Source organism: Acartia tonsa, chromosome 4 (genome assembly GCF_053477335.1).
Source record: "Acartia tonsa isolate MP-2025a chromosome 4, ASM5347733v1, whole genome shotgun sequence".
Classification (NCBI taxonomy): domain Eukaryota; kingdom Metazoa; phylum Arthropoda; class Copepoda; order Calanoida; family Acartiidae; genus Acartia; species Acartia tonsa.
In genome coordinates, this window is record NC_137263.1 from 49091079 (window position 1) to 49104517 (window position 13439).

The 13439-nt window shown below is 30.8% G+C and overlaps 1 protein-coding gene across 1 annotated transcript in view; it reads right to left on the minus strand.

The window, feature by feature from the left end:
• The window catches only part of LOC145315514 (transient receptor potential channel pyrexia-like), a 67066-nt gene extending 54863 nt beyond the window's left edge, over positions 1-12203 (minus strand). The window contains exons 1-3 of the mRNA XM_080155495.1: positions 12192-12203; positions 11817-11920; positions 93-181 (exon numbers count right to left, since the gene is read on the minus strand). Of these exons, the coding sequence (XP_080011621.1) occupies positions 93-181; positions 11817-11920; positions 12192-12203 (205 nt within the window). The remainder of the gene's footprint in view (positions 1-92; positions 182-11816; positions 11921-12191) is intronic.
• Between the last annotated feature and the right edge of the window lie 1236 nt (positions 12204-13439).

The window sequence follows — 13439 nt, forward strand, 5'->3', positions numbered from 1 at the left end:
AGTTTTGAGCTCTCTCCAATAATTAGATTCATTATAATAAGTAACCAATAAAACAGTTAATAATAGCATGGAAAATAAGCTAGACTTTCAACCTGTAATTGCTTGTATAATGTTGATCTCTTCTTCCATATCCATAATACTAAGAACATCTTCCTTCTGGTATGTCTGGTAACATAGACTTCTAAATATAATTATAAATATACTTCTGGTAAGTCTGGTAACATAGACTTCTAAATATAATTATAATATACTTCCGGTATGTCTGGTAACATAGACTTCTAAATATAATTATAAATATACTTCTGGTAAGTCTGGTAACATAGACTTCTAAATATAATTATAAATATAATTCTGGTAAGTCTGGTAACATAGACTTCTAAATATAATTATAAATATACTTCTGGTAAGTCTGGTAACATAGACTTCTAAATATAATTATAAATATAATTCTGGTAAGTCTGGTAACATAGACTTCTAAATATTATAATAAATATACTTCTGGTATGTCTGGTAACATAGACTTCTAAATATTATAATAAATATACTTCTGGTAAGTCTGGTAACATAGACTTCTAAATATAATTATAAATATACTTCTGGTAAGTCTGGTAACATAGACTTCTAAATATTATAATAAATATACTTCTGGTATGTCTGGTAACATAGACTTCTAAATATAATTATGAATATACTCTGGTAAGTCTGGTAACAAAGACTTCTAAATATTATAATAAATATACTTCTGGTATGTCTGGTAACATAGACTTATAAATATTATAATAAATATACTTCTGGTAAGTCTGTTAACATAGACTTCTAAATATCATAAAAAAGACTTGAATACAGAGGATCCTTCTTCATAAGATATTGTTTCATCGTCTTAAGAATCATAAAATCAAAAAGGGTAATTATAATATATAATTTTTAAGTGTACATATGGACTTTCTAGTGAGAATTATAGAGATAATATGCTTTTTTAATTATACCCTACTGTTACAGGAATCATTAGGCCACGATTGACATCGACGTACCAATTTTAACATGCCTAAATTTACGATAAGAGCTATCCTTTACAGTCGAACAAAGATGACAACAATGGGACAAACGTACAATAACATTTGTAGAGTATCAGAATTGAATAAGTAGATTAGATTTAAAAAAAAACAAAAGTCTAAATAAAATTGTAAGTAAATCTGTTGCCAAACTGCTTAAATGCAGGATACTATTTAAGGACATACTTACATATTAAGACTTGTTTATAGAGATGCTTCGCTTAAAATATTTCTGTCCTAGAAATAATTATTCTAAAAATCAGACGAATAGGATAGTTATATCATATAAAATTGTTGCCAAAATGTTTTAATCAGATGCACGGAAATTCTGATAACAATGGTAGAATTGCTACACTTATTAAATTGTACCTAACTACTACAGGAATCACTATGCCAAATTTAAAATCGATAGGACGATTCTAACGATATGAGCAATCTATTACGGACGGTCCGATCATAATTAAAGAAAAGCTTCGCGTGAAAAAATATTTATGTGATAATTGATTACGGGACATGATAATTAATTTAATAGAAAATTGAATATATTATACGCTGCACAGCAGTAAGGAAAAAGATGACAAAATAGACTTCTTTTCATAATGACAGAGTTTTTTTCTGGCTTTTTTCGGTTCGAAGAGGGAGAGCGTTAAAGAGAAAATATCATTCAGTCGAGTTACATTAAAAGCTTTGATAATTATTTCTCGCATCGTATTATAAACAGCTTTCCGTGGATATAGAATGTACAATTATTAGATTAAAACCGGTTTTTTAGCCCCGAGGTGCCGAAGAAAATGGTTTTAATCTTATTACAGTACATTTCTATATTCGTAGAAAACTGGATATAATACGATGCTAGACATAGTTTTTTCGTATGAATGAGAACCGGTTCTAATCCACCGGATTCGAATGAATACTAGAAACATGTTAAAACCGCTTGACGCACAGACAATTACAGACATAATTACAACAACTTGTCGATACGTAAAGTGTCATGTGTGACATCATAAAATACGTTTAAATCCATCTCTTTTTAAGGGTTTCCTTTCTCACTACTACTCTCATTTTTAGACGTATTTTTATGACGTCAAACATGACACTTTCCATATCTCCCATCCCAACAACTTTAAGAAAGTCTCAAGAACCCAAAGCAAAAATATTTTTCATAAAACTTTTTAGCTTCACAACTAAATATTTACACGAAACTCATTCTGAACTTGCATAAAATTTGTTGGCATTTTTTTCTCCTATGAATTGTCCCTGTCTGTGTATGTAATTAACATGTTGAGCTAATGTTTAGTTTTTGTTGCTTAATATCCTGGTGATGCCCAGGGAGGGAGGGGACAATGGGTTGTTTTTTATACTGGTCCCCAAAGTTTTATAATAAAGTTTTCTTATTCTTTGGCTTATTTACTTTGAGGACTTTTATTGAATTTTGAGTGATTGGTTCAAGTTAAGTGTCCAAACGTTTTAACAGCATGTCCAAATGCTTCAACCACTAATTTAATCTACAAAAGGGTATCATCATTGAGATGTACATAATTTTATTGGTCATTGTCTTATCCCTTTAGATCCCTGTAGTGATGCCGCACTAGAATATACATTACAAAATTAAAGGGATACATTATGAGTAGTAGACTGTCTCAAACAAAAATATAGCTTGTTGATCTAAAAATATTTTTAAACAATTGATTATAAACTTTAATTAAGGATTGCATTTTAAACCTAATGGGAGAATATAAAATATTAAAAACTTTATGTGTGAATATAAATCATTTAGTTTATAATAAAATCTTTCTAAAAATATTCAGAATTTTATCTTTCAAAACGGCTTTTTTTGGCCAAGCTATTTTTGAGTCAGAGAAACAACCATAGAATACTACTATTAAGACTTCTTATATAAAGCGGAAAACACTCTGATTGAAAATAATTACATGTAATAAATAAATAGGATTTTGAAAAACATAATTCTATTAAAATATGAAGGGCCTTTTTAATACAACTAGTGGTTGTGCCCCTAGCATCTAGGTAATCCGTATTCGAAGGAAAATAAATCCGCAAAAAATAACAAAAAACTTACCAATACTTGAATATAAAAATAAAATGTCCTACAACTATCCAGGACCTATGTGAATCTAAGCTAAATTGGAGTAGCCAATCGGTTCAGTATTTTCTGATATATTAATCTACAGACAAAAAATCTTAGATATTTATATAATGAGATTTCATTATTAAATTTCCTTTATTTCATCTGCTGGTCATTTCAAAGTCTAAATATGAAACTGACCATTCTTTATATATAACTTTCTATGGAAGGGAAAAGCATAATTATGACTAAAGCTGCAAAAAAGGTTAAAAATATGTACATATTCAATATACAATAGCCCTGCCCATTTTTCCCAGAAAAACAAAACATTGAAACACTACTTACTTGGTGTGTTTAAATGATTTATTCGTCTTATGGAAAAATCATACATAATAAAATAATAAAAATACAAAAAAATTTAATTAAAAGGATCATATCATAAATACAAATAAAAAACATAATCATTTCAAAGAATAATATAAATAATAAGCTAACTTTATATTATAGAGATAAAATTCGTTATAAATGCGTTATTGTCACAAGACAGTTAACCCTTCTTGGGTCAAAGGTAAGTAGGGGCACAATGGGCCGCAAAGTTGCCTTAAATAGGACACACTACTTACTTGGTAATTTTACCACGTAAGATATATATGATTCGATTTTGGACATTTTCCTTTAAGAAATGACGTCATACTGGCCCACCATTAGTCAGTTAAAATGAATACTGGCCTGCAATCGATAGTATGGTCTGTGTATTGGCCTATCATTGGTCTTTTGTAGACGTAATTTTTTAGGCACTTTCAAGAGCTTGCGTTACATCGAATGTGATTAATTTAATATTATTTATAGATGACATTATATTAACGCACAAAGTTTTATCGACCCATCCCAAAAATAGCTTTAAACAATCCTGTTCAGGAGATCCCAATCTCTCCAGCAGTTGGCGAGATCTTGATATTCGGACACACAGACAGACATCCTGCCTCTTTGATGTGTATATCAATATATAAAAAATATATTTCAATCTTGCAAAGAACATAGAAATTGAAAATAAAAAATGCCTGGAATTCCAAAATGTGACAAACTATTTTTTGAATTAATTAAATGTTCAAACAAGGATGACAGCATCCTTTGGAGCGATGAATTAATATTTTAGGGAGGGGACATTAAACTATAAATTAAACCTGCACCAAAAGTTTTATAACTGCATTATCTTATTCGTTGGCTCAAAAACTTTGTTTTTTTTTGTTGAATTTTGATTGGTTTGTTCCAAACTACTAGTGTTTAAACAACATTGCTACAATTGACCTAATCCTGTATACAAAAGAAAGAAATGACATAAGACCTAATTAGGTTAGGTTAGGATTGTTGGATATAAATTTGTGCATATGTTGAGGCGCATATGTGTTTTGTTGTTGTTGAATTAGGTCTGCTGTAGGATTAGGTCTTTTGTAAATAGGTCTTTTGCAATTTGGTCTTTTGTAGCAGGACTGTGCAAACTTTTAGCAAATTTAATTTACCACCACAGAAACTACTATTTATCGTATATTGTCTTATCCCTAAAGATCCATGTGTTCTGATAATTTCAAAGCTTTCGATTTAATATTAACAATCGTATTGACGGACAGCAACACTATAGAGTAGCAGCTCTACAAATAATCAGACAGACATTCGATGAAAGCAAATACAGAGGTAACTCATAAAGTAGAGGAAGCAAAACTTCTCTGCAATTAAGTTCAGTTATCTGTCAGCCTATGTTTGCTCTGTTTGCCAATCTGAGGTTAATTAAAACGTTTGTTTGGGTTTAAATGAAATAGATTTATAATATGTAACACCATGATTATATATTTCTATTTTCTAGGGATCTAAAGGGATAAGACAATGGCCGATAATTTGATGGCATCCCCAATGATGATACACAAATTACCTCTTCTGTAAATTATATTTAGTAGTTGAAACATTTAGACACTTAACTGAAATAACCAACCAATAAAAATTCAATAAAAGTCCCTAAAGTTGTTAAGCCAACAAATAAGTAACGTTGTAATAAAACTTTGGGGACTAGTGTAATGAACAGCCCAATGTCCCCTCCCTCCCCTGATTTATTTCCCTATGAATAAAATGTTGCGCTTTCCACTTTTGCAATGACTTTATCTTGTTTAGAATTTCTATTAATTTGTTGTTTATGACAAGATGAATGATTATTACACATTTCAAACATCACAATTTTTACAAATTATTTTCAACAAGAACGATTTTGGTCATCAGGATGGGACAGATTATTTACCTAACTTCTGATATTTAATAGCAAAGCTAATATATTCACAAAAACAGATGCATTCTTTTTGTCTATAGATCACCAAATATGTAATTTAAAGGATTTATTGACAATATATGTATATGCGAGAAATGTTTTTTTTTGTAACTGCATAGTACTGTATTGTTCCTTTTTTAAAACACTAGTTGATTCGCCCCTTGCCTCGGGGAGAATCAGGATAAATAACACAATACACCCAAGGATAAATATAAAGCTTCCCTAAAAAGTACAAACTGTTCGGACCAGGAATTTCCGGGATCTTTAGCTTCAGACAATAAAAAACCTTACTGCTTTATATTATAACTAGCGGCTACGCCCCTAGAAGCCTCTAAGGGCACTGGTAGGAGGGGGGAAAAGTCGACTTCATCCCATTTTAAATTTGAGTTTCAAAAGAGTTTTAAAAATATTTTTTTTTTGGGGGGGGGAGTGGGGGGGGGTGAAGACACCCTTTCCAAAAATAGTTTAAAACCTTCCCAGGACCTATAAGAAGCTTCACTGTAAAGGAGAACAATATCGGTTCAGCGGTTAGCGAGATCCTTCGGGACAGACAAAAAACGCTTTGTAATAGGATAAAGTAAGGAAGTATAGTTGACTGACAACTAGTAGCATCATAGAATCGATTTGCAACTAAAAAAATTCCCCTGACATTTTACTATAAACATTTCAAAAAAATTCTATTTTGAATCAAAAACATTGCCTAGATTTTTATTTTAAATGTTAATAATTTCATTCATTATGCATTTAATCAAAAATATTGGTTTATTTTCACAGTTTCCTTAACATTTGTGAAAATTAAAAATTCTCAACTTCTATTTGAGATAAACTACAGCAATTTAGTCTCCAAAGTCTTTAATAACAGTTTTTTTGACTTTACAACTTTGGGACTTCTTTGGGACTTTAAGAATTTTAATTGCTGGTTCATAATTATGTTGAGTGGTCAAATGTTTTAAGCATTGATTGTAATCTACAGAAGGGGTAATTTTATGTATGATTATTTGGAATGTGTATATTAATCTATCAGCCATTGTCTTAACCCTTTGATCCCCGCCAAAGAGTACCTACTCTTAAACTCATTTTGACTGTAATCACACCTGTCCATACTTTGTCCAGAGATTGTAAGGAATAAGACAATTTATAGTCTATACATTTAAAAACATTCCCAATAATATTAAATAAAGTTGTAGATTTAAATTATTGGTTTAAAAGTTTTGACACTTTGGAATTCGATGAAAAGTAACTAATGAAAAAGACAACATAGTCATAAAACTTTGGACACAATTGTAAATAATAGTCCAATTCACTCTCCCTCCCTGAAAAAGAAAGGTTTTGGTAATACTCTATTAATGGATATTATCATTTGGATCTGACACCAGATTTTCATGTTCTCTATTAAAGTTAAACACTAAAGCAACGATTCCCGCCTTCCAACCCCTTTATTCCATCCCCTTACCTCCTACTGGATGACCGAAAGTGACCAATAAATGAGTTCCATGTTAGGAAGCTAAATTAACGACAATTGTGCTACTGTCATAATAAAATCGTTTGTTCTACATCCATTACTCTGTTACTAAATTCGCCCGACCTGCAAATTCTATATGCTATTGTTTTAAGCTTCGATACTTCATTGTTATCCTAAATATTTTTAGAAAAAATAAACTGAACAACTGAAGTTGATTTATCAAAATCAGAATTTGCATAAATAAGAATGAAGAATGTTTTTTCATCTTTCCATCAAATTTCAAAATTTTGCATCGAGAAGACATAATTTTATGATGCATTTTTGTTTTTAATCAATTTGAATACCAAAAATGCATAGATTATACAAAAAAAGTTTCTTGTAAACATCCTATATTTTAATAACAATGCAAATGGGGCAAATATAGGATTAATTAATTCCAGTGTCGCTTCAAAACCAATAAATTGTACATATTTATATCCGCGGAAAGCTGTTTATAATAAGATGCGATAAATAACTATCAGGCTTTTCTTTGGATTCTCATGAAGTTATGAAGTTATTTTTAATGGGTCAATGAACTAATCAAAAATTAAAAAAAATTTTTTAAGATTGGAAGGTCTTCTTGCAAAGACATATAAGCTTTTTTATTGAGGGGGGGGGGGGGGGGCAGGGGACCGAATTCTTTCCACCACCCATATTTTTTTCCTATATATTTACCATATATTTTTCCATATTTGCGTTATATCTCATTTGATTCTGCCTACTAAATTACTGAGGTCAAATAATTCACAGTGATCTAAAGATATAAGACATTGTCCGATAAATTGATGAACTGTACATCCCCGTTGAAGATACACAAAGTTACACCTTCTGTACATCACAAGTAGTGTTTGAAACGTTTGGACACTCAACTAAGTGAAGCAACCAATCAAAATTCAAGAAAAGTCCCCAAAGTTGTTATGAAAACGCTATTATAAACTTTGGAGGATTAGTTAACAAACAATCCAATGTCCTCTCCCTCCCTGTTCACAATATTCGTCTGCTGTGCAGAGTAAAATTTTAGACGGTACTTATACTTTTTGACAAATCGACAATTTAATCAAGATTCTTAAGAAAAGCGACTTAATTGTTATACTTAAGTAATGTTTTGTGATTTAAAAAAGCCCCCAAACCCCCTCTCTTGTCAAACCCTAACCACTGCAACTAAGGAAATTGCTTTGAATTATTACCGACGCAAGTAATTTCTGTTATTGTACATAATGTTCTTAAAATACATACTTCACATTTTTAGCAACGAAGTCAATCTATATTTCGGAAAGTCCGTCTGCCTGTTGACAAATTTTGTTGCCTCTTATTTAAGATAGACACTGAGACAGCTGCAATTTTATGTGTAGATTCCTTTTACAAATGAGCACTAAACATCTGCTTTACAACTCACTTTGTCCATCAATACTTTTTTGTTCCGCTACTTACATATGTTGTCATCCTTGTTTTTACAACGATGCTTTTCTATAATTCGATTTTGTATGTTTCAACTAAATGTTTCATAAACGGTTTTTTTATGCATGAAACAGTTTTCTATTTTTATTTATTATTACAGAAAATAGATAATTTTTTCTAATAGAATATTGGCTCTATAGTAGCGACATTGTAAACATGCTTTAAAAATTCAGTTGATTTAGAAATAATTACGTACATGTTATTTAGACAATGATAATATCATTTCTCGTATTCATTCGAATCCGGTGGATAGGAACGAGTTCTCATCCATACGAAAAAAACTATGTCTAGCATCGTCGGAAAGCCGTTTATAATACGATGCGAGAAATAACTATTATTAACCTAAGATGCTATGGGTATTTTGTATTGACAAATTAACATGTAGAGTAGAATAGCTACAAAAACATTGTGAGTGATGTACACATTTTTCATAAGAGGAAAGGATTTGAGAGGTGGTACTCTAAAAAAAAATCAAATTTAAAAATATTATGGATATTGCTGCAAATTTTTAAGGTTTCATCTAAAAAAAGATTTTATTATGGAATATTTGGAAGTTTTATTTTTTTTATTCATACATAAAAGCGCGGGTATTTATGGATCGGCCAATGGAATTAAATGTTTATTTTCTGTAAAAGAGGAATATTGAGGACTTTTTGAGCAAATCAAAGATTTTTGCAAAACTTAAAAAGTTCAGCATTTATGTATTCAGGGATAGAATGACATATCAACAGACGAAAAAATAATTTGTCCATCAAAATATTTATACAAGCTTATTTTGGTAACTCATGGTGTTATGGGTAAAAGGGAGATGTAGATTAATGTGTTAGACATTTAAAGACGCAATTGGCCTAGCCCTATATCCCTGTGTGTATATAGGTTTATCACGAGATTCAAATTTCTTCTATTACCAGATATTATACTTAACTATGGGAACCCAGCCAGGGAGGGAAGGGACATTGGGCTTTTTATTACACTAGTCAAAAAAGTTATATATTAAAGTTTTCTTATTTGTTGGCTTAACAACTTTGGGGAGTTTTATTGAATTTTGATTGGTTGGTTTATTAAGTTGAGTGTCCAGACGTTTCAACCACTAATTGTAATCTACAGAAGGGGTATTTACTGTATCATCATTTGGGATGTACATCAATTTATCGGCCATTGTCTTATCCCTTTGGATCCCTGGAACCTAGCAGGCGTATGTATGAAATAAGCAGAATGTTTAGTAATTTTTAGAGACAAAGTTGTTCTAAAATTTGTGTATGTTCGTACGTCTGTATTGATAGCATATTTGTTTGGGTATGGTATAATTGTTCTATCAGTCTAAAATTTTCTTTTAAAATTCCTGTAATAAGAAGTTTTATATATGAAGCGTAGCAACTGTTACATTAATCAACATTTTGACTTTTTCTATTGAGGCTAGAGGCAGTGGGGACAATGAATTGTGTTTATTACTCTAGTCCCCAAAGTTTTATAATAACATTTTCTTGGCTTATCAACTTTGGGGACTTTAGTGAATTTTAATTGGTTAATTCATTAAGTTGAGTGTTCAAACGTTTCAATCACTAATCGGCCATTGCCTTATCCATGTATTGAGGCACCAATGATATGCATTTGAACTATGATTCCTAGGACAATGAGGCTATGCATTTGGGTGCATATTTATATGACTTATTTTGGTAATTAAATAAATACACAATGGTTGTATTTTGATTGCCTTATCTTGGGTGTTGTTATGCTTGTTTTTTTTTGTGAAATATGATCCATAATTATTGTATATTTTTCCTGAATACAAATGGTTAAAAATTAAATTTGATGAATACAGCATGGTTTTACTATCTACATATTTATAGTATTATAACCGAACTACAGGGTGAGACAAATAAATTGTATCCGACATTTATTTACATTACTCAAGTTATCACAAAATTCAAATTGGTATTAAATTTTTTTTCCTTTATTATTTATTGGAATCAAAGCAGCCTATAAAAAATGACGTCACAGTATAAAAATGACCAATGATAGGCCAGTATACATTTTAAGTGAGTAATGGTAAAATGTAGCAATCTGACCATCATTATTGGATATAGTTAAAATTTGAATTGTATAGTATAGTATAAAAGTATTGAATGCAATAAATATAAAAAATAGCTATTCTTTTTCTTAAAAATATAATGGCTGTTTAAAATTCAGCTCAAATTTTGCATAAATCTTCTCTGCATAACAAGATTATGAATGAGAGGTAAAAATTCGATTTTCTTTATTTATTTAAAAATAAACATATACATATATCTAAAAATACAGATTCTATTGTTTCAGGGCCCTGTATCTGTGTGTCTGTACATATTTGTAGGATTACCCATAACGTGTTTTATTCTATAAATGGCATTAATATAATTTTTATAGCATAAGTAAGAATACAAATAAAAGACTCTATGCTATAAAAACGAACCTTTACTATATTTCTTGTGTGTCCGTCTGTACATAATGATGCAAAAATAAAGCCCCGAGATACTTTGTTTTTCCTTCATGACGTTTGAATATAACAGATTAAAGTTTGGATGTAGAGACATACCCTGGTACAGGGTATAACCAACAAGCGAAATAAATCTAAAATAATACTTGGTCGGCAGATTAAAAGGTCGTTAATTTTACTAAGCGTTGCCCCCCTACGATAGCTTAAAATGTATAGGTTTTCTTTTTTTTTTTCGAATTAATTTCGTAGTTTGTATAAGCTTGATTATAACAATTTACTTCAAGTTTTTTTTTGTGGTTTCGACAATTCACGGAGGCTCAATAATTAACAACTTTTGACTAAAAAAACCTTGGCTAAATTAATGAAGGATAGTTTTGGTGGGGTTGACTGTCGAATACATTAAAATAGCCATCATTAGTTACTTTGACACCTTCAATATGATGTATTTATTATTTTTAACGAGTTTAGAATTAACAATTTTTATTTTAAGAATAGTTTTTTTTATACTATTTTATGAAGAGTTATTTTTGCCTTGAAGAAATTTAGAATTATTTCCCTATGTAATTTTCAGGGATCTAAACGGATAAGACAATTGCCGATAAATTGATGTTTATGATGACACACAAAATTACCCCTTCTTTAGATAAGAATTAGTGCTTGAAAGTTGAAACGTTTAAACATTCACTTTAATAAACAAACCAATTAAAATTTACTGAAGCCCCCAAAGTTGTTCAAAAACAATGTTGTTTTGAGAAAATCTTGAAGTTTTTTATAGAGCTTATATAAAATTATGTTATATTGGCCTACCACTGGTCAATTAAAATGTATGCTGGTCTGCCATTGTTAATTTAGTTTGTGTATTTGGCCTAACATTGGTCATTTGTATTAAATAAATTAATTTTTATAGACACTACAAAGAGCTTCGGAAATCTTACTTGAGAGCAGCTCGAACTTCATCCTCTTGCCATATCTGAGCTCCCCTGTCCTCCTCTCTGACAAGTCCTCTGGCGTATGCTGAGGCTCCAGTTAGGCCTCCTCCCTGCACAGGCAATAGAGATAATCTAGAGACACACTCTCTTCATCAGCCAATAGGATAACAGTGAAGTTACATTTTAGACATGTGTAGCTGTCTATAGTGCCCTACAAAATAGGGATAGATGTTACTGCTTTAGGCCTACCTATTATATTAACTCAGGAAATACCCTATACCCCTTCGCTTTCTCTTTCCCTCTCATATGACGTCAATAGAATAGGTAGGCCAAAATCGGTGACATCTATCCCCATTTTCCTTGGGCACTAAACACAGTTACCAGACATGTCATTAGTTGAAACATTTTACAGATTTTTCAACATTATTATTATTTTCTTCATTTCGTTTGCATTATGAGTCAGGTATAAATTATCGCATATCTTAGGATAAAGCTTTTCTTGGCTAAATTATTTCGTGTAAAACTTTCTTCCCTCGTATAATGTGAAGCATATGACAAGACAAATAATAAGTTAGTTATGAATAGTTAAATTTCTTAGGATAAAGTTAGCTTTCTAAAAATTATATCGTCAAAAAATTCGTCGTACTATTTCTTGAATGGATCTGTAAATAACAAATAAACAAAGTTTTTTTTCTGCTAAATAGACGAAGCCCAAAATACATAACTTTTTTACCACGTCGTCTTCCTGTGACGTCATATTCTCCATATCTTTTTTAGGGATTTTCTTTCCCACTTCTCCTCTCATCTCCTTATTTTATGACGTCACAGGAAGACGACGTGGTGCAAAAGTTATGTATTTTGAACTTCGTCTGCTAAATATCCCTTTTTAAGTTTGACGAAAAATGGGGTCAGATAGATTATCTAGATATATTATGTCTATTTCCCTGTGGAATACCTCCAGCCTCTTCATAATCACTGAGACTCTCCTCACTGGAGATGCTGGGCCGTTTCTCCTCTTGCCTCCAAACTTTTCTAAAATTAAATTAGGATAATGGAAAGAAAACGAAGTTGCCGTACATTCCCAATGATAAAAAACAAAATTACCCCTTTTGTAGATTAAAATTAGTGCAACTTAATGAAACAACCAATCATTATTCACTGTTGTCCTCAAAGTTGTTAAGCTAACGATTGAGAAAACGTTGTCATAAAACTTTGGGGACTAGTGTAATTAACAGCTATTGAACCCTCTTTCTCTCTCTAGAGCAAATGCATTCGGGAATTTAGAACTTGAAAGATCTTATTCTTCCAAGAAAATTTTTGCTCGCAATGGATAAAACATTTCAGTAACAATTTATTTGACCTTATTTGGACACATTAAGAATAATTTTCCGAGAACGAAAAACTGTAATATTATTTCCCGTATTGCTTCAAACCCGGTTCTTAACCATACTGAAAAATCTTGTAATGCATTGAATATCAGATATTTTTTCTCGGGGCTAACAAAACTGGTTTTAATCTTATAAATTTTCAATCTAATATCCACGGACAGCAGTCTATAAACAATGCGATAAACAACTATTTTTGTTTATCATATTATGTTTTCATTTCAAAATATAGATTATGTTAGTA